Source organism: Apium graveolens, chromosome 10, assembly GCF_009905375.1.
Source record: "Apium graveolens cultivar Ventura chromosome 10, ASM990537v1, whole genome shotgun sequence".
Taxonomy (NCBI): Eukaryota; Viridiplantae; Streptophyta; class Magnoliopsida; order Apiales; family Apiaceae; genus Apium; species Apium graveolens.
In genome coordinates this window covers 108,798,917-108,822,467 of record NC_133656.1, presented here as the reverse complement: position 1 = coordinate 108,822,467, position 23,551 = coordinate 108,798,917, and the positions used below count along the sequence as shown (strand labels likewise).

At 36.9% G+C, this 23,551-nt stretch overlaps 1 protein-coding gene across 1 annotated transcript in view; it reads left to right on the top strand.

The window, feature by feature from the left end:
- The window catches only part of LOC141690844 (uncharacterized), a 95,794-nt gene extending 73,972 nt beyond the window's left edge, over nt 1-21,822 (top strand). The window contains exons 10-15 of the mRNA XM_074495603.1: nt 19,127-19,585; nt 19,819-19,957; nt 20,058-20,190; nt 20,271-20,557; nt 20,756-20,991; nt 21,428-21,822. Of these exons, the coding sequence (XP_074351704.1) occupies nt 19,127-19,585; nt 19,819-19,957; nt 20,058-20,190; nt 20,271-20,557; nt 20,756-20,991; nt 21,428-21,822 (1,649 nt within the window). The remainder of the gene's footprint in view (nt 1-19,126; nt 19,586-19,818; nt 19,958-20,057; nt 20,191-20,270; nt 20,558-20,755; nt 20,992-21,427) is intronic.
- Nucleotides 21,823-23,551: the final 1,729 nt, after the last annotated feature.

Sequence of the window (23,551 nt, the reverse complement as noted above, 5' to 3'; positions counted from 1 at the left end):
AGAGGTAGATCCATTGTAGTTCAGACCATCTACTTTTGAGAATCAAATTATGTATAATTATAACTTGTGGCAGATAATGGCAATTAACTGTAAATTTATCAAGTAATCATTTTGGGTTGTAATAACTTTTAAATGGTGGATTCAAAGACTTGTACTTATTTCAATTTCATCTCTGAGACTATAACGGGTTGTGGTGTGTGTTAGTATGGGGTCACAGCATGAGGTTATTTATTATTAATTAAGTGAAGTGATATTGTGGAAAGAAAGACCGTGACAACCCGGATCCCCGACCCCGGATCTGGGGGTGTTACAACTGGCAGCAGGAATGGCACGTAACTGTCATTCCTGATGAGATTTAGGACTCGGTTCCCCAGGAGGTTCTCACACACCTCATGTTCTTTTACATGGACTACCATCGCCATCTGGAGCGATTGGAAGAAGAAAGGCTGGAAGCTCTCTGCCAACAAGAGCGAATCATTCGACTCGCTATTCTTTTTGTAGAGAGTCGGAAGAAGAAATAATTTGTTTTCTTCTTCCTGTTTTTCTTCATCGTCAGCTTTGTCCGGCTTCTTAGCTAAGGATAAAAGCTGTTGATGTTGGAGTTTGTAGCTTAGGACAGTCTTGTAATGTTTTGATGTAAATTTCAATTTCATGAATGTATTCTCTTAATATATTAATGGAGTTTTATATTTTTGCAAGATTTTGTCTCTGAGATGTTTTAAATTCTGCTGCATTTTTAAATCCTGATATATCCATATTCTGATGACCATTTTAATTACTGATATAAATTAAGTTCTGATTTTAAAATATCAGTACTTGTTTACTTGATTTATTTTTTTTGGTCATTCTCACACTTGAATATTTTTACAGAATATTGGTTTTGCAGTGAAAATGATTAAATAAGTGGGAACAGTTTAAATTTTGAATTAAAACTGACTTACCTCAATTAATGGGATTACTTGGTAAGTGGAACGGTTTTTCCTTGAAAAACTGCATGTGATAAGTAATGATTACTGTTTTCCCGTGACCATTAACTATTCATTATTGCTGCATGTCTGACAGGTGTCCAATGGTTATTTTTTTAACCTTGTATAAGTAAGAGAGAGAGAAGATTATACAATCTTTAATTTACTTTTACACTTTATCTCTCTTTCTTTACTTTTACTCTCTCTCATCTCCTGACGTTGGTTTTCATACAAACATTTTATCAAATACCTTACAGGCTACCTTAATTCTCAATTTTTTTTTCTCATGGCACCTAAGGATTTGATTATAGATGGAGCCAAGTTCGTTCCCAACAACTATGCTGCAATCTTAAATCATGATGAAGCTCCATCTGAGTTGCACTTTGTGCAAGATCTTCTTGCACACAGTGAAATTGGGTATGCATTGACCCAACCACCAGTCTTTTCAAGCCAACAAGTTCTGACATTTTGGCGGACTGGGCATTTTGATAATGGTGGTGCTACTGGTACTCCCAGCATTATTTTTGAAGTCAATGATGTTGAACATGTGGTAACTCCTGGAACAGTTCGTAAAGCTCTACGTTTACCAGAAGGCTGCATTTTCTTAACACCGGAGGAACCAGTTCTACAGCAGCTCATGGCCAATTTGGGGTATAAGAAGAGTTTGGATAAGCTTGGACAGTTGAAATGAGCACATATCATAAATGAATGGAGCTTTTTCTTCGACTGCATCACTAAAGCCTTCGGGAATAAGTGTTCCAACTTTGATGCCATTCCAATAATGAGTCAGCACATCGGGTATGCTATTATTAACCAAACTCATTTTGATTTTGCAAGTGTTGTGCTAGGTTTTATAGGAGATAGGATGACAGAGGATAGGAATGTTGTCTACTTTGCTAGACTCTGTCAGCTTATATATAATTTCTGTTGTGCTGATGAACCCCAACCTACCACTGACTTATTTCCACCCTTTAAACTTGCAAAACGGGCTTTTAATGACTTGGTAAATGCTGATCCTAAGAAAATGGTGGTTGGACCTTTACAGATTCCTCAGTCTGTAAAACATATCCTGGTAAATGCTGATCCTTAAACCTATAGATCTGTTTATCCTGATGTTCAACCTACCACAACATCCCAAACACCATAACAACCATCAGAATATACCACTCATACATCTATACCTCAATCCTCTATCAGAACACATCTCAAACCTTCACAGATAGCTCAACCTTCATCATCAGCACATACTGTGAAGCCTTCATCTTCCAAGCCCAAGAGGACAAAGACTGTCCCTCAGACACCACAGAAGAGAAGGAGGATTGTCACACCCTCAACTTAAACAGCAAAATAAATATAGCTATTACAATATTTTAAATGAAGAATACACAACCAACTCCAATATCTTACAGTTTAGGGTTTGGAACAACCCAACACTACCAACTATTAAATCTGATTACAAATACCGAGTCCTCACACAACTATTATTACTTATTCTACCTGCGCTCGAACATAAGCATCAGCATCACAGGTCTTACGGGCAGTCTGCTTGAATCTAACCATAGCTGCTAGCTGTAATATCAGGGTAAAGCAAGAAGTGAGCCAAATGCTCAACAAGTGCTAACAGTACGACATAAAACATAAATTGAGATATACTTTTAAGAATGACAATGGAAAGTCATAACCCAAGGTAACGAGAGATAAAAACTATGTGAGATGGCATCATTTTGCTTGCATCAAAACAATTTTAAAATCATGTCTTAATCAAAATCATTTTATGACGCTACGGATTACAGCCGGTGATCAGCCGCGAAGTAATCCCGAACCTCGCTGGGTTCTAAAACATTAATGGGAATCCCTAGGCAACTTTTAAGCCTAATATAAGTATGGAAAGGACTCGCGTCTCAGTCCAGATCCACCATTCAAAGAAAACATTTATCCCCCTTTGGGACTGAGAAATCCACATTTTAATCATTTTAAAAACTGATGCCGATTTATGACAAAATCTCTTTTGACTGTAAACATTTTATCAAGGGATTATAGATCAACTCGAAACACGGGAAACAAGGTACTGAATATCAGAGCCATGATTCACAAAACTATTCTCTATTCAAGTAATTGAATGGTTTTCATATATCAATGATTGGACAAGAGGATTTAGTGAGGCTAATGGATAATATGAAGGGTAATGCCAATTTGGGCTCAAAGCAATGGTTTCTCATCAAGGTTCAAGAAGGTAAGCTTCATGAATACTAAGGGTGTTAAGGTATGAAGAATGATCTTTAACTCAGGACATATCAGAATTGTCAAGCTTTAGGATAAGAAAGAGGGTATCAATCAATGAGGGTTCATCTTGATAAGTTTCTGACTTGCAGGGTTCAAAGTAAGGTTCTATAGGGATTCAAGTATCAGGATGAGATATCAATACATAGGAAACATCAACATGTTAATCAAGAGGATCAATCAAGTAATATGTCAACTCTTCATTTTATCATGGCATTAAACTATCATGAAAGACTTTTGAACTACTTGCTAACTCGAGGGTTCATGGCATCTCTATGTAACTCAAAGATAAATAAAAGATACGCTTGATTTAAATATATCAAAATGACTCAGGATAATTGTATCGATATATATGAACTGTTTATAGTAAATACGAAGGTCAAGTTGAATCACTTGCCTTGAGATAGGCTGGTCTGGTCTGATTGGTAAGAGCAACTGGAGCTTCACTCGACTTTTATGGCAAGTTTTCCCTCGTCTCGAGATCCTACATAAATAATAATAATCCTCATTATAATATATTCTCACCAACTTAACCTATTTACAACTCGAAATTAAACACGGATGGCACTTAGGCCTATATGCACTTAATTTATATTCTCCTTTAAATAATAATTGCACACACATAGCCACATATTAACATATCATATATTAACACCAAATAACACCATATATACCATAATGCAACACTAGGCTTGGATGATCTCGACTCACAACTTAAGTCACTTGGTCGCTAAACTAGACAAGGTCTTCTAATTTTGGCTTCCTAACTCGATGTGCCTTTCCTAAATTATCCAAAACCTATTGACCCTCACTTGTGCCTTTTGCTCTACTGACCTTATACTATCTTAAAACTATGGTGGTCGACCTAATACTCACTTCTAAGTGTTCTAAAACTATGTGATAAGTGATAGTGCTCACTGGTGCAAATTTCAGAATGACAACTATGGTTTCTTGAGTACATTAGACACTCTTAAACTACAAGTTTTCCTTCAAAACTTTTACACAAGACTCTCCTGACCTAAGGGCATCTCACAAGATTGATGTGGCTCAAGGGCCTGGCTTGGGCCTTCTTGGGCCTAAGCTAAAAGTCCAAGGTTCCCCTGTTTTTCTGGGCAGAAAATGCCCTGACTTGAATTAACTTGTGACACATGGTTCTAGCTCATATCCTATGAACTATGGTTGGAAAAACTTCTCTGACATACTCTCTAACTAAGGCCCAATTGGGCCTAATGAGGGCCTACCCATGACATGGTCAAATCTCCCTATTTCTAAGTTAAACTGTCCCCTGCTGGACAGATTTTGTGATTCTACTTGTGCACCTAACCAAATGACATGCAAACCTCCAACCAACTCCTAAAACCTTTTATATACTTCCAATACTAACTTCTCGTAGCTTGGGCCTCAAAGTGCACACCAATGACATGGTCAAAACTCACTCTAAACCTCAGGGTGCTATACTGATTTTTCTGCAGAAACTATAACTCTCATTTTCCAAGGTTTTGACTTGACAAACTCAACTAACAACAACTCAATACTTAAACCAAGACTTATACATGGTAATCTACTGAACTAACTCCCTTATTCTCAAAATAAACTTGGGTGAGATCATCCATGCCCAAAAACAACAACATACAACTAAATATATAACATGCAACTCATGAAAAGCACATAACAAGATTTCGGCTAGGCATAAAGTTGTAAATGCTTGCAAAATCGACTTGTACCTAATATTCATCCTTAATAATCATGAAATATAACTTCTTTTAAGTATTAATAAGAAATTTATCATGAAAACAATCTATTTTAAGCACACATATTTCGAATTTATAGATTTTTAAACATAACTACATGATTTCGAAAAGAGTAGCATGCAAAACATGGTTGATCATCATTTTAATGTCTTAAAACTAACATGCATGGCTAAACATAAATATATAATGAAATTTCAGTAGCATGCAAAGGATTTTAAAGCATGATATCTCCATAAAACACTTAGTTAGCACATATACATAATATATCTCATAGAGAGCTCTTGAATTCACAAGAATCAAGAGTTTCTCTTTGGAGATCACATAAGAACTATACATGCATCCATGGAACTTCAACTTTCAAGTCACAAAACACTTGGAAAGCATATAAGATGAATGTAGGTAAAAGATTTACACTTGGCAAGATGAAGAATGAATTGAAAAATAGAAGGGGGGTGGAGAATTGGCCTTCGACCGAGAGCAATGTGGGAGGGGGATGAGAGAAAATTTATGGGGTGTTGGAGTGTGGAATGAGAATGACTTCTCCCACTTTGATTTCTTTGTTTTATGCTATTTAGTTTACAAATGATGAGTGGAAGTGAGAACTTACAAAAATGTCCCTTGGTTAAAGTTAGGCCATTTTGCATGCAAGGCTAAGGTAGTAATTTGGTAATAATCAAATGAGTTAGTGGGGTTGGAAAAGTCTTGTTTGCCCTTTGAGAGAATAGAAGGGTGATTTGCATGCATGGTCTCTTATGTAATTTGATAAATATGACAACTAAAATTTATAATGATTTATTTGTATAAAATAAAATACAAGTTCAAAAATTATAAAATTTATATCATAAAATAACTTGGATTTTTAGAGACTTTATAAAATCATTTTCAAAATTTGTGAACAAAATACCTTTTAAAAGAAATTTTTTCCAAAGCTTAGAATATTCCTTATAAATCAAAAATAAAGAAATTAAATAAACTCTTGCTTTGAAAAATCATATACTACACAAAGCAAATTTATAATGCAGAAACTTTCACTCACACTAGCGTACAATCATTGAATATATTTTCATTTGACTTTAATATTATACCAATACACAAATAATATTACATAAAATGCCGGTCGTAACATCCTCTCCCCCTTAAGGGATTATGTCCCCAGAATCTAAGAGAAAAGATGAGGATGCCGGGAACGCATATCAGACTCTAACTCCCAAGTCGACTCTTCGACCTTAGGGTTTCTCCAAAGTACTCTTACTAACTTTACTGACTTATTTCTAAGACTCTTTACTTGCTAGTCGAGTATTTTAACCGGTTGCTCCACAAATGACAGGTCTGCCTGAATTTCTATAGGTTCATATTCTATCACATGGCTAGCGTCAGGATTGTACTTCTTAAGCAACGACACATGGAACACATTATGCACATGCCGATACTGAGGTGGTAAGGCCAACTCGTAGGCCACATTTCCCACTTGACTCAAAATCTCAAAAGGACCTATGTATCTAGGTGCTAACTTCCCTTTCTTTCCAAATCTTATCAACCCTTTTCTAGGTGACACTTTCAGCAACACAGTTTCGCCAATTTGGAATTGAACGTCCTTACGCGCTGGATCCGCATACTTCCTCTGTCTATCTTGAGCAGCAAGCAACCTTTTCTGAATTAACTTGACCGAGTCATGCAACTGTTGTACCAAATCCGAGCCGAGAATTCTTCCTTCTCCTAATTCATCCCAACTTGTTGGTGATCTACATTTTCGCCCGTACAAAGCTTCGTATGGTGGCATGCCGATACTGGAATGATAGCTGTTGTTGTAAGAGAATTCAATCAACGGCAAATGGTCGTCCCAACTTCCTGCAAAATCGATTGCACAACTGCGCAACATATCTTCAATTGTTTGAATTGTCCTTTCACTCTGGCCATCAGTCTGCGGGTGGTACGCCGTGCTCATATTCAACTTTGTGCCAAGACATTCCTGAAATTGCTTCCAGAATCTCGGGTTAAATCGGGGATCTCTGTCTGAAACTATTGATACGGGTACTCCATGCCTTAGTATGATTTCGCGCACATACAAATGAACCAACTTGTCCAATGACGACTTCTCGTTTATTGGAAGGAAATGCGCCGACTTCGTAAGACGATCAACTATAACCCATATTGCGTCATGTCCGGATTTCGTTCGCGGTAGTCCTACTATAAAGTCCATAGCGATATTTTCCTATTTCCATTCTGGAATCTTCAGGGGCTGAATTAATTCGCTTGGTCATTGATGTTCTGCCTTTACTTTCTGACAAGTATAGCACTTCACAACCCATTATGCCACGTCTCGCTTCATATTTGGCCACCAAAAGTTCTTCTTTAAGTCTCGATACATCTTGGTGCTTCCCGGATGGATTGAAAATTTCGAATTGTGGGCTTCATGGAGGATCTCATTCTTTAATTCAGGTACATGGGGAATTCATATTCTGGATGAAAACCTTAGTATCCCTTGCTCATCCCTTTGAGTATCAATCTCCTCTCCACATAACTGTTTCTTCTCTTTCTCCATTACTTCTTCTTGACACTTCTTTATCTTTTCCACTAGTGTTGGCTGAAAGGTCATTGCATGACAAACTTCTTCGACTTTTCCATAAGCACAAAGTTCCAATACCAATTTTTCGATTTCTTTAGATAACTCTTTTGATGTTATCATCATATTCAATCTCTCCTTCCTACTCAGAGCATCGGCCACTACGTTCGCCTTTCCAGGATGGTAATTTATCGAGCAGTCATAGTCCTTGATCAGTTCCAGCCATTTCCTCTGCCTCATATTGAGCTCTTTCTGAGTAAAAATGTACTTTAAACTCTTGTGATCCGTGTAGATTTCACACTTCTCTCCATAGAGGTAATGTCTCCAGATCTTGAGTGCGAACACTATGGCGGCTAGTTCCAAGTCATGCGTCGGGTACTTTAACTCATGCGGCTTCAACTGTCTTGACGCATATGCGATCACTTTACTGTGTTGCATCAACACACAACCCAAACCCTTATGTGAAGTGTCACTGAATATTACAAAATTCCCTTGATCATCTGGAAGTACCAACACCGGAGCTGTTACCAACTTCTGCTTTAACTCTTGAAAGCTATCTTCACATTCTGCACTCCATTCAAACTTTTGATTCTTTCTGGTTAACTTGGTCAATGGCGTGGCAATCTTCGAGAAATCCTTGACGAATCTTCTATAGTATCCGGCCAATCCTAGAAAACTTCGCACTTCCGTAGGAGTCTTTGGCCTCTCCCAACTCATAACTACCTCAATCTTTGCCGGATCCACTTTAACTCCCTCATTTCCAATAACATGCCCCAAAAATTGAACTTCCTTTAACCAAAACTCACATTTGGTGAACTTGGCATACAACTTCTCTTGTCGGAGTATCTCCAATGCTATCCAGAGGTGATGCTTATGTTCTTCTTCCGACTTAGAATAAATAAGGATGTCATCAATAAATACCACGACAAATTTATCCAAATACTTCTTAAATACCCGATTCATCAGATCCATAAATGCGGCCGGAGTGTTGGTCAATCCAAATGGCATTACTAGGATTTCATAATGCCCATATCTGGTCCTGAATGCGGTCTTAGGAATATCTTCTTCTTTGATCTTTAATTGATGGTATCCCGATCTCAAATCAATCTTCGAAAAACATTTTGCTCCCTTCAACTGATCAAAAAGGTCATCTATCCTTGGTAGCGGGTAGCGGTTCTTGATCGTCACCTTATTCAACTCCCGGTAATCTATGCATAGACGCATACTCCCATCTTTCTTCTTTACAAACAGAATAGGTGCTCCCCATGGCGACGTACTTGGTCGTATCACTCCTTTATCCAATAATTCTTGTAGCTGGCTCGCCAACTCTTTCATTTCTGCTGGTGCCATCCTATATGGGGCCTTTGAAACTGGTTCCGTGCCTGGAGCAAGGTTGATCTCAAACTCAATTTGTCGATCTGGTGGTAAGCCTGGTAGTTCGTCGGGAAACACATCGGGAAACTCACTAACTACAGGAATATCTTCCATGCTGAGGCTGCCTCTCTCTGAATCCACTACATATTCTAGGAACGACTCACAACCTTTTCTAAGCAACTTCTTAGCCTGAACGATTGTAAGAAATAGTTGCTCTTGCCTCTGCCCCTTAAATACTACCTTCTCTCCACTCTTCGTCTTTAAATACGCTCTCTTGGTCTTACAATTAATCTGAGCGCTATTCTCTCCTAACCAATCCATTCCTAAAATTATGTCAAACTCTCCCAACTTGAAGAGTATCAAGTCGGCTGAAAACTTATATCCCGAAATATCGATCTCACACTTTGAACAAAATTGATTCACAGGAATCTTCTCTTGGTTTGCAATTACCACATTTACTACCTCACTCATAACCATTTTATCACATTGGAGCTTATCAACAAAAGATTCTGATATGAAAGATCTTGTTGCTCCCGAATCAATCAATACTTTAGCTTTGACATTATTGAGTAAAAGTGTACCTGCTATCATCTCAGAATTCTGAACAGCATCTTTCATCTTTAGATCAAATGTCCTTGCTATTGCTTGCGGGGTTGGTGCGGGTGGTGGAGGTAATGCCAATACCTCAGCTGGCACGCTTGCAATGGTACTTGCCACGTTCATCAGAGCTTTGACTGGTCCTGTTGCCTTACACTCCCTAGCCATGTGTCCAGTCTTCCCACACTTGTAGCACGTAACTCCTGGCTTCGGCATCTTGCACTCATTTTCCAAATGTCCCTTCTGATTGCACCTATAACAGGTCATGCTCAGCTTATTGCATACTCCGGGGTGCCTTCTTCCACAGTGCTTGCATTCCGGTCTCTGGAACCTGTTTTCTCCAACTTGCCCTTGGCTTGCCTGGTTGTTTCCTTTTGATTCTTGCCTTTTGCCCAAATTTCCCTTCTTTTGAAAATTTCCGCCCTTCTGAAAACCAATCCTCTTTACATTCCGATCTTGCGAACTTCCAGCTTCAGACTTTTCTCCATAAAATGGAACCTTCCTCTTCTTGTTATCCCTCTCTTTCCTTGACTGCATCCCATTATTCTCAATCAGAGCAGCTTTCTGTACTACTCCCGCATAAGTTTCAAGCTCAAACATAGCCACCCTATCTCTGATCCAAGGCTCCAATCCTTGCTGAAATTTCTTTGCTTTTTCCTCCTCAGTGCTGGTATACTTTGTCACAAACCTTGACAACTCAGTGAACTTCTTCTCATACTCCAATACAGTCATGTTCCCTTGCTTCAACTGAAGAAATTTTAGCTCCATCTGATTCTGCATGTACTTAGGGTAATACTTGTCCAGAAATAACTTTTTAAATCTCTCCCAAGAAACCTGCTGAGTGACTTCCATAGCCTTTACTGATTCCCACCAATAGATAACTTCTCCCTTCAAGAAGTATGTAGCATACGGCGTCTTCTGATCGTCTCCTAACTGTACCAACTCAAAAGCCCTTTCCATCTCCCTGATCCATGTGTTAGCTATCACTTGATCAGTGGTATCATGAAATACAGGTGGATTCACATTCTGAAAAGCCTTGAAAGTGACAATTTGTCTAGGTGGTACTGGTGGTTCAGGTGGTTGGTGTGGCTCACGGTTATCTTGGTTTTCAATTCGTTGTTGAAGAGTTAGTTGTTGTTGAGCTATAGCATTGGTTTGCTGTTGCAAGGTTTCCAGTAGTCGAAGAATATTTGGGTCTGTGGTGAAGGTGGTTGTTGGGTTCTTCTTTTTGGGAGGCATGATCCTGAAATAAGAGTTGTGTCAAAACAGATATGAATGATAAAATGATTCGAGGGTATCGCATGGCATTCTTATTTTCATATGGGGTCAAGTTTCCAAATTAAGCAGATATGATGATAAAAACATAAAATAACAGTTGAGAGCAAATGGAATAATAGCACATAATTATTGAAATTTTAAAGGTCACAATACATAGGATTGGGACATAGTCTGATTCTAAGAATAACAGGCTTATTTAAAGGAAAAACGGAAACAACTGGGGATTCCATAGAGTTTGATAGTACAACAACATGAAAGGTAAATGGAAAGAATTAAGGCTCCACTCCATTTGAACGGGGCTTGGTAGTCTTTCCCTCTCGAAGCGTCTTCACAATGCTCTGGAGCTCATCCGCCACCATCTGAATGACATACTGGCTGGTACAGTCCCAGTGCGCTGGCATCTCCTCAAGCTTAGTGTTGACGTACTGAACCAAGGTCTCAAGTCTCACAGTCATCTGCTCCTTGGGCTTCCCTTCATAGTTTCGGCTGTCCGGATACACGTTCTTCAGTCGGTCTATCAGTCGGTCGTACTTGCCCTGAAGCATGTCGAACTCGCGCCTCAACTCAGCATACACGGAGAAAGCAATAGTGTCATCCGACCCAGAGGATGACGAGGAATGCGCCCTTTGCTGACAACCAATAAGAGGAGTATTAATAATAATTTAATTAACCTACTCTCTCGCATAATATCTATAACCTACACACAAATCCTATAACCTATTTGGGCTGTCCAGGGACTCTAAACCGTAGCTCTGATACCAAAACCTGTCACACCCTCAACTTAAACAACAAAATAAATATAGCTATTACAATATTTTAAATGAAGAATACACAACCAACTCCAAGATCTTACAGTTTAGAGTTTGGAACAGCCCAACACTACCAACTATTACATCTGATTACAAATACCGAGTCCTCACACAACTATTATTACTTATTCTACTTGCGCTCGAACATAAGCATCAGCATCACAGGTCTTACGGGCAGTCTGCTTGAATCTAACCATAACTGCTAGCTGTAATATCAGGGTAAAGCAAGAAGTGAGCCAAATGCTCAACAAGTGCTAACAGTATGACACAAAACATAAATTGAGATATACTTTTAAGAATGACAATGGAAAGTCATAACCAAAGGTAACGAGAGATAAAAACTATGTGAGATGGCATCATTTTGCTTGCATCAAAACAATTTTAAAATCATGTCTTAATCAAAATCATTTTATGACGCTACGGATTACAGCCGGTGATCAGCCGCGAAGTAATCCCGAACCTCGTTGGGTTCTAAAACATTAATGGGAATCCCTAGGCAACTTTTAAGCCTAATATAAGTGTGGAAAGGACTCGCGTCTCAGTCCAGATCCACCATTCAAAGAAAACATTTATCCCCCTTTGGGACTGAGAAATCCACATTTTAATCATTTTAAAAACTGATGCCGATTTATGACAAAATCTCTTTTGACTGTAAACATTTTATCAAGGGATTATAGATCAACTCGAAACACGGGAAACAAGGTACTGTATATCAGAGCCATGATTCACAAAACTATTCTCTATTCAAGTAGTTGAATGGTTTTCATATATCAATGATTGGACAAGAGGATTTAGTGAGGCTAATGGATAATATGAAGGGTAATGCCAATTTGGTCTCAAAGCAATGGTTTCTCATCAAGGTTCAAGTGCTGGATCATCAAGAAGGTAAGCTTCATGAATACTAAGGGTGTTAAGGTATGAAGAATGATCTTTAACTCAGGACATATCAGAATTGTCAAGCTTTAGGATAAGAAAGAGGGTATCAATCAATGAGGGTTCATGTTGATAAGTTTCTGACTTGCAGGGTTCAAAGTAAGGTTCTATAAGGATTCAAGTATCAGGATGATATATCAATATATAGGAAACATCAACATGTTAATCAAGAGGATCAATCAAGTAATATGTCAACTCTTCATTTTATCATGGCATTAAACTATCATGAAAGACTTTTGAACCACTTGCAATACGTACTCGAGGGTTCATGGCATCTCTATATAACTCAAACATAAACAAAAGATACGCTTGATTTAAATATATCAAAATGACTCAGGATAATTGCATCGATATATATATGAACTGTTTATAGTAAATACGAAGGTCAAGTTGAATCACTTGCCTTGAGATAGGCTGGTCTGGTCTAACTGGTAAGAGCAACTGGAGCTTCACTCAACTTTTATGGCAATTTTTCCCTCGTCTCGAGATCCTACATAAATAATAATAATCCTCATTATAATATATTCTCACCAACTTAACCTATTTACAACTCGAAATTAAACACGGATGGCACTTAGGCCTATATGCACTTAATTTATATTCTCCTTTAAATTATAATTACACACACATAGCCACATATTAACATATCATATATTAACACCACATAACACCATATATACCATAATGCAACACTAGGCTTGGATGATCTCGACTCACAACTTAAGTCACTTGGTCGCTAAACTAGACAAGGTCTTCTAATTTTGGCTTCCTAACTCGATGTGCCTTTCCTAAATTATCCAAAACCTATTGACCCTCACTTGTGCCTTTTTCTCTACTGACCTTATACTATCTTACAACTATGGTGGTCGACCTAATACTCACTTCTAAGTGTTCTAAAACTATGTGATAAGTGATAGTGCTCACTGGTGCAAATTTCAGAGTGACAACTATGGTTTCTTGAGTACATTAGACACTCTTAAACTACAAGTTTTCCTTCAAAACTTTTACACAAGACTCTCCTGACCTAAGGGCATCTCACAAGCTTGATGTGGCTCAAGGGCCTGGCTTGGGCCTTCTTGGGCCTAAGCTAAAAGTCCAAGGTTCCTCTGTTTTTCTGGGCAGAAAATGCCCTGACTTGAATTAACTTGTGACACATGGTTCTAGCTCATATCCTATGAACTATGGTTGAAAAAACTTCTCTGACATACCCTCTAACTAAGGCCCAATTGGGCCTAATGAGGGCCTACCCATGACATGGTCAAATCTCCCTATTTCTAAGTTGCAACAAAACTGTCCCCTGCTGGACAGATTTTGTGATTCTACTTGTGCACCTAACCAAATGACATGCAAACCTCCAACCAACTCCTAAAACCTTTTATATACTCCCAATACTAACTTCTGGTAGCTTGGGCCTCAAAGTGCACACCAATGACATGGTAAAAACTTACTCTAAACCTCAGGGTGCTATACTGATTTTTCTGCAGAAACTATAACTCTCATTTTCCAAGGTTTTGACTTGACAAACTCAACTAACAACAACTCAATACTTAAACCAAGACTTATACATGGTAATCTACTGAACTAACTCCCTTATTCTCAAAATAAACTTGGGTGAGATCATCCATGCCCAAAAACAACAACATGCAACTAAATATATAACATGCAACTCATGGAAAGCACATAACAAGATTTCGGCTAGGCATAAAGTTGTAAATGCTTGCAAAATCAACTTGCACCTAATATTCATCCTTAATAATCATGAAATATAACTTCTTTTAAGTATTAATAAGAAATTTATCATGAAAACAATCTATTTTAAGCACACATATTTCGAATTTATAGATTTTTAAACATAACTACATGATTTCGAAAAGAGTAGCATGCAAAACATGGTTGATCATCATTTTAATGTCTTAAAACTAACATGCATGGCTAAACATAAATATATAATGAAATTTCAGTAGCATGCAAAGGATTTTAAAGCATGATATCTCCATAAAACACTTAGTTAGCACATATACATAATATATCTCATAGAGAGCTCTTGAATTCACAAGAATCAAGAGTTTCTTTTTGGAGATCACATAAGAACTACACATGCATCCATGGAACTTCAACTTCCAAGTCACAAAATACTTGGAAAGTATATAAGATGAATGTAGGTAAAAGATTTATACTTGGGAAGATGAAGAATGAATTGAAAAATGGAAGGGGGGTGGGGAATTGGCCTTCGGCCGAGAGCAATGTGGGAGGGGGAGAAGAGAAAATTTGTGGGGTGTTGGAGTGTGGAATGAGAATGACTTCTCCCACTTTGATTTCTTTGTTTTATGCTATTTAGTTTACAAATGATGAGTGGAAGTGAGAACTTACAAAAATGTCCCTTGGTTAAAGTTAGGCCATTTTGCATGCAAGGCTAAGGTAGTAATTTGGTAATAATCAAATGAGTTAGTGGGGTTGGAAAAGTCTTGTTTGCCCTTTGAGAGAATAGAAGGGTGATTTGCATGCATGGTCTCTTATGTAATTTGATAAATATGAAAACTAAAATTTATAATGATTTATTTTTATAAAATAAAATACAAGTTCAAAAATTATAAAATTTATATCATAAAATAACTTGGATTTTTAGAGACTTTATAAAATCATTTTCAAAATTTGTGAACAAAATACCTTTTAAAAGAAAAATTTTCCAAAGCTTAGAATATTCCTTATAAATCAAAAATAAAGAAATTAAATAAACTCTTGCTTTGAAAAATCATATACTACACAAAGCAAATTTATAATGCAGAAACTTTCACTCACACTAGCATACAATTATTGAATATATTTTTATTTGACTTTAATATTATACCAATCCACAAATAATATTACATAAAATGTCGGTCGTAACAAGGATTGTTCTGAGAGATGAGTCTGATAGTGAGGAACAAGTTTCTCCATCAGAACATGTTGTTAAAGAAGCTGAGAAGGTCCCTTCTCAGAAGGATTCTGGAATTGGGGGATCTAAGCTTCTCAAAAGGCTTAGAAGAATTACTTATGCTGAACCTCACAGGGAATCCCCACCTTCAAAGAGATACAAGAAACAGAGAGCTAAAAGGCCAGTTTCAGATGATGAGGAAGCAGCAGCTAAGGAAAGAGATCAGGAATCTCTGATCTCAAAAGAACCAGAATTTGCTGAAGCTACTGCATCTCCCTCTCCATTGTCCCCAACTCAGGAAGCTGCTATAGAAAAGGCAAACACACCATCTGTGTCTCCTGTACATGAAACTGTATCTCATGTAGACCCAGGCACAAGTGCTGAAATTGATATTCACAACCTGGTTGTGCCTGAGGTTCTCTACTTAGAAGCTCCAACAATAATTAATCCATCAATAACACATTTTAATGATGCTACTCAAACTCCAGAATTGTCTACAACACCTTCTCTGCATCTAGATGTTGATGATCAGAATATAGGTGAGCATCAGGATATGGCTGTTGATCAGAACTTGGAAATAGATAAGCACTTAGAGGATGATGCTGAAGCCATAATTGCTTCTCATACTATTGTTTTATCAGAAGATGCTGATTCTGTTAGTTCTGATGCTTCAAATACTGATACTACTGGTGATGCTGCTATAAATGAAGATGCTACTGCAGCTGGTCCATCAGGACATGCACCTCAACAAACTATTCACAAAAGTGAGTTAGTCAAGAAGTTTGTTCGAAGAGAAGCACCAGTTCCTTGGAGTGAAACTCCTAGAGGACAGGAGTGGAATAAGGAATGGAACTCAGTTACCTTTGTTCCATCTGAAAAGATTTTTGCTAAGCACTTGGCAAAAGCTGATGAAATGTTTATTAATGATGATTTCAAGACACAGCTTCGAGTCACTGCATTGAGTACTAGACATCTTCAAGGTCTCCATTCAACAACTCATGCAGAGTTACATAAAATTCAGGAAGAATTGCTCAAGCAAGAAATGACTCAGAAAATTGATAAGAAAAAATTCTTCCAACCTACCTTTGACAGAGTTGCTTACATTGAGAAGACCCAAGAGAAGCAATAGTCTCAGATTGATGATATTTTAAAAAATCAAGCTTCTCAGCAATCTCAACTCGATGAAATCCAAGCCTCAGTGGAATTGCTTGTCTCTCTTCCCTTACCTGCTGATGCCAAAAAGGGGGAGAAAGTAATTAAGTCCAAATGCAAAACTGATCAGACACTGAAGGGGAAGGATGATGAAAAAGATGGCCGGGGAAACTCTGGAATGGGTGGAGGTCATGGTCAAGGTAGAAGTTTCTCATCAAGAAGAGCTGAAATTACAAGTCACAGGACAAGTTCTGATGCTGGAAAAAGAATTACTTCTGCTACTAGTAAAAGGATAAGTTCTGATGAACTTTTGGATCTTGATGAAGAAATATCAAGATAGCTATTTCTGAAAGAAAATCCAGGAATGGACTTTGAGAGTCTGATGGAAGAAGAAGCTAGACTTAAGTCAGAAAAAGTCAAATCTAAATCTGAAGCTTCTGTTGGTAAAAAGAAACTTCCAAAGGCCAAAGGCATTGTGATAAAAGAAAGAACAAATCCTGAAGCAACCAAGGCTAAATCACAATTGCAGATAGATCCAAGGTCCAAGGGCAAAGAGAAAGTTGGTGAACCTATCAAGGTTTATGTGCCTCCTGTGGATGAAGAAATTAATGTTGAAGATGCTGATCTTGCTCTGACTTCAAGAAAAATTTCTAAGACAACCTCTGACATGGCTCAAGTTGTTCAGAGTCAAAATATAGTTAGTTCTGATATCTCAAAGAAGCAAGTAACCTCTGACATAGCTCAAGTTAACTTGATATCAGAAGATAAATCAAAGGAAACCTCTGACATTGCTCATGTTAAACCTTCAAAGTTACTCCTACCAGGATTCACCAAAGCCAAACAAACTCAACCTTTGAAGACTGCTGTAAGTGGTTTTGAAGCAAGAGTGGTTACTGGAAAGGAAGCAAGAGATAAATCTGGATTGGGTAGTGCTGATGAAAGAAGAATACAGAACACAACCAATGTTCCAACTTCCTTAAGTGAACCAGATATTGGAGCAACTCCTGAAAGATTGAATCAACTAGAATCTGTACAGATGGTTTACCATACCTACTTGAGAGAACACATCTTTTTGTACTTCATGATAGATGGTAGGGTTTATCATATAAGGGAAAATGTCATTCCACTGAAGTATTTTGAAGAATTGGAACATGTATTATTCTTACTTCAAGTGAATGACAAAATAACAGAAAGTGCTGCAAACTATTTGAAGAGTCAAATTCAGAAACAGAAAAGGCTTTATTCTGTTAAGTCTGACAACACATATCTTCCAAAGTACAGAGATCACAAGGGTGATATTGTTGAAATGAAGCCTAACTCTGCTAAGATTATAACTACCTTTCTGGGTTACAAGGCTGTGGAATTCAATCTTGAGTCTGACAAGGCATATTTGATCAGACTGGATCAGGACATAAGGAAAGCTAAAATTAATGATCTCAGGGCTGCAATCTTTCAAACTGGTGAAGATTCTGCAGAACTTAAAGATGCTAAAAGGAGGATGATTGATGAACTCAGATATGCTGAGAGATGTTTGTTAAAGAATTATCTCAGAACAACTCCTGACATCAGAGAGATCAGAAAGTGAAGCCAAGTCAAGATCTACAACTGCTCAAATTCTGATATGAATACAGACTGAAGTTGTTATCAGAAGTTAAAGTTAGTAAAGCTTTAAGGACTGTAAGTTGTAGTTATCTAGTCAAATTCTCATGCATTTGTACTTAATGTTTTTGACATCATCAAATATCTGTTAAACTTGTATATTATGCTAATTTACAAGTTGGGGGAGATTGTTAGATATATTTGATAATGTCATGTCTAATATGATTTATGTTTAGTTTTCAGATCTTACTTAAACAGGACAAATCAGTACTTAACTGAAATCAGCACTTATACTAAGTCAGAACTTAAGTCATCAGTACTTAAGGTTCAGGAGATATTTATCAGAAGATAATATCAGGACTTAAAGGAAATGTTTAGATAAGGAAGGCGGCTGATTATAGGAAAAGAAGATCAAGACAAACGTAAGAAGAGATATGCATGAAGAAGGAATTCTATGAAGAATAGAATACTTGGAAGAAAAGATATCTGATTGATATATTTTAGGGAGCAGAATTATATTCCATATCAATTAGCGATTATCTTGTAACTGTGTAGTATATAAACACATATATAGGGTTTACACTATAAATGTTATCATTATCGAGAAGATTATTCATTGTAACCCTAGCAGCTCTCGTGATATTTGTTCATCACTGAGAGAGGACAGTTCCATACTGTAACAGAGTTTATTGTTTTGAATAAAGTTTGTTTTCTGTTACTTGAGTTATTAGAGTTCGATTTGATTGTGTTATACACTGCATTCACCCCCCTCTACAGTGTGTGTGACCTAACAATACGTCTTTTAGAAGGTACAAATTTTCTATTTAACAGAAGTATAATTTCTCATTCAGCTGTTCAACTTTGTGATAATTAGTTTATATTCGATTCATTTATACCTTTTACTGTAACAGGTTTGACACCACATCTTGGAGGTCGTTTATGGCAGCAACATGTTGTGGATGCTTTCACCGCAATTGAGCAGTACAGATTGGACTGGATTAGAGACCATCAAACTACTATAAGATCTGATCTCTACCATAATATCATAGATGCAATGCAAAAGGGAGATAGAAATCCATCCAATATTGGTAAAGCAATCATACTTCCCGCTTCATTCACCGGAAGTAAGCGCTACATGACTCAGTATTTTAAAGACTCATTAGCAATATGTCGAACTTTAGGACATCCTTTATTGTTCCTTACTATGACCACTAATACAAAATGGCCCGAAATTCAGCGCATGTTAAAACATATGTCTGGTGTTGATGTTGCTGATGCACCTGATGTTGTAGCCAGAGTCTTTAAAATGAAGGTTGATCAACTTATAGATATGATTAAAAAGAAAAATTGTTTTGGCAGATGTATAGGAGGTATAATTTTCGCTAAGTTTTTTTATACTCACACAATTATTCCTAAATTGTTCTATCAAAATGCACTTTTAGTATATATTTTGCCTGGTACTAACCGTTTTTCTACAATATTTCCATAGTGATGCATGTAATTGAATTTTAGAAGAGTGGATTGCATCATGCTCATATATTAATTTGGTTGCACCCCGACGATAGACGTAAAACAATTGAGCAAATTGATAAAATGGTATCAGCTGAAATTCCCGATCCAGAAATTCATCCAGTTGGATATAACGCCGTGAGCAATTATATGATCCACAGACCATGTGGTTCTGATTATACTAAATCTCCATGCATGGTCAAAGGCAACTGGATAAAGCATTTTCCTAAGCGGTATTTTCATTAAGATCCTTAAATTATAAATACTTTACTTTGTTAATACCTCCAGTTTTATTACCAGATTTTTTACAGTTTTAAATATGTTTTGTTACAGGTATAATTCTCATACATTTTTTGATGAGTGTGGATTCCCCATATATAGAAGAAGGAGGACTGGAATTACCATTAACAAGAAGGGGGTCAATCTTGATAATCGCTTTGTTGTCCCATTCAATCGCGATCTTTTGGTGCATTTTCAATGGCATATGAATCTGGAGATTTGCAATATTCAAGATCATTAAAGTACCTTTTCAAATATTGTCTAAAGGGTCATGACACGGAAATAATGTGTTTGAGGAAAACACGTACATGTACTTCTGCAACAATCCCAAAAAAAGCACCAAAAGGTCCGATTGATGAGGTGAAACATTATTTGGATGGGAGATATGTTTGCACGTCAGAAGCATCTTGGAGGATATTTGCTTTTGACATTCATTCCCGTTGGCCATCGGTAGAGAGGTTACCGATAAATTTACCAGGCGAGAAGCATGTTTCGTTTAAGGCTGGAGATGTCTTGGAAGATGTTTGCGACAAGTCAATATCAAAAAAAACCAAGTTAGAAGCATAGTTTGATGCAAATCAAACTTTCCCAAATGTGAGGAATTATAGTTATTCTGAATTTCCAAATTAATTTACTTGGCATCCTCGACCTGGTATCTGGAAAGAAAGGAAAAGAGGAGATGTTATTGGGAGACTCTCAGAAGTGCATTCATCAAGTGGTGAACTATTATATCTCCGCATGTTGTTACTTAGGAAGAAAGGTTCTAGGTCTTTTGAAGATCTTAAAACTGTTAATGGACACATCCACGAAACATTCAAAGAAGCATGCGCGGCCCTTGGTCTTCTACAAAATGATAACCAATGGCATGAAGCAATTGCCGAGAACTTCCATACATCATTGCCTCCACAGTTACGTGCAATGTTTGTCAATATTTTGACATATAGTCCTATTTCAGATCCACTTAGACTTTGGGAAGCTAATTGGCAATGTATGTCAGACGATATTCTCATCATCAGGCAACATATGCTTAATGATCCTCATCTATACCTATCAGACGAAGATTTGAAGAATTATGCACTTGCATGTTTATATCTCATTATCATACTACCTGAATAATTAACATAATTCTGTTTTAGATATTATATGTAGTATACTTTTAAACTAACATAACACTTCATATATATTTTTGCCTGCAGAAATTGAAAAATTGTTTAATGACATCGAGAAGAGTTTGAAGGACTACGTGAAAATGCCATTTCCATGTGAAGTTTATTTTAGCAATGCTGTCAACAGAGTACTCCAAGAAGAAACTTCATATAATAAAGAAGAACTGAAAATTTTGCATGAAAAGAATCATGGAATGCTCAACCTTGAACAGAAGAACGTTTACGATTTTATCATATAAAATGTTTATAATAAGGTAGGTGGTGTTTTCTTTGTATATGGAAGTGGAGGATGTGGCAAGACATTTCTATGGAAGACATTATGTTGTCGCCTTCATTCAGAAGGAAAAATTGTGCTTCCTGTTGCCTCATGTGGAATAGTAGATGTATTGTTGCCTGGTGGTAGAACTACACATTCAAGATTCCATATTTCTTTGAAACTTGATCAGGACAGTACAGCCGGAATCAGACATGGAACCGATATTGCAGAATTAATCCAACAAACTGATTTGTTCATTTGGGATGAAGCGCCAATGCAACATCGTCATGCCTTTAAATCTATTGACCGTTCTTTGAGGGATATAATGTCTGCTATTAACAAAAGGAGAGCAAAGAAGCCATTTGGTGGTATCACAGTAGTTTTTGGCGGAGATTAGAGGCAGATTTTACCTGTGATTCCAAAGGCATCCAGAGCTGAAATAGTAGGTTCCACCCTCAATAAATCAAAGATTTGGGAATTTTGCCAAGTATTTTTACTTAAGCAAAATATGTGGCTTCATGCAGGAAATACAGAAATGGAGAATAAGGTTATAGCGGATTTCAGTAAATGGCAGCTTTTAGTTGGCGATGGTAAAGTTGAGAACTTTTGTCCTGATGCAGACACTGGTGAAATGCTAATAAAGATTTCAGATCAATATGTTGTTCATACCACGCAAAATCCTATAGAAAGTCTTTTTGAAATTACTTACCCGGATTTTTTAAGAAACATGTCTTCACATTCTTATCTAAGATCAAGAGCTATTCTAACACCAACTAATGTTGTGGTGGACGATATCAATAAAAGCATTCTTAAGAAAATTCCTAGAACTCTACACACATATCTTAGTCAGGATTCAATTGACGATGCTGGTGATGAAGATAATGAATTAAGATTAGCATTTCCAGTAGAGTACCTGAACTCATTAAATATGCCTTACATTCCTAAGCACGAGTTAAACATCAAGGTTGGCATCGTTGTCATGCTTATGAGAAATTTAAACCAAATTATGGGATTGTGTAACGGCACGCAAATGATTGTGACATCCTGTAAGAAGAATAGTATTGAGTGTGAAATATTATACGGATCCCATATTGGCTCAAAATATTTGATCCCGAGGATAGAGATGATTCCAAAAGATACCAGCTGGCCTTTTGAGTTTAAAAGAATTCAGTTCCCACTCCATATTTGTTATGCAATGACAATTAATAAGAGCTAGGGCCAATCACTTGACACGGTTGGTCTATACCTTCCCAGAGCAGTGTTTTCTCATGGCCATGTCTACGTTGCCATCTCAAGAGTTATAATACCAGAAGGTCTCCACATTCTCATCGACAGTGATGATGGTACCACCACAAATGTTACATCAAATGTAGTCTATGAAGAAGTATTTTACAACCTACCGAGCATAAATGATGAGAATGTATCAGATTAGTTATTTGTATTGCACATTTACAATCCTGACTAAGTTACTCATCATTTTATTATAATTGGTAGTTTGAGAAATTATTTGTTATTAAATTAGAATTACATCAGGTCATATTGGTTATTGATGCTCATATGCGAAGTAAAAGGCAGATTCTCGAATAGTTTTTATGCATATCAAATTCTCAATATAATTAGATGTGATATGTTTTATATTAATAAGGAGACATTATGATAATCAGAGAAGATTATGGGATAAAAATAATATCTATCAGATAATTAACTCATATTTAAATATTTGTTTAATATCACGTTTATGTTACTATTGATCTTCTATTTTAACACAATCTTTTTTCCATGCCAATATTAGTGTAAGCTGTTAAGGATCATCATACAACTCTAATAGATATCTATTGATTGAGATTTTTATGGACTAATTATCAGCCTATCACCTTAACTATAAAGATAGTGTATATCTTTATTAAAAATACAGCCGATTGTCTTAAACGCTCCACACATTCGGATTTTTTTGCTATATATCCAACTCACAAACTAATTTCAGACTTCATATGGCAGAACATCCAACTATAATTACAATTCATTACCTCTTTATTGATATGAACATTTAACATACTCTTTTTTTGATAACATCTATTAACTTTTTCATTACTCAGATATGCAGGACCATCACCATTTATCCAATA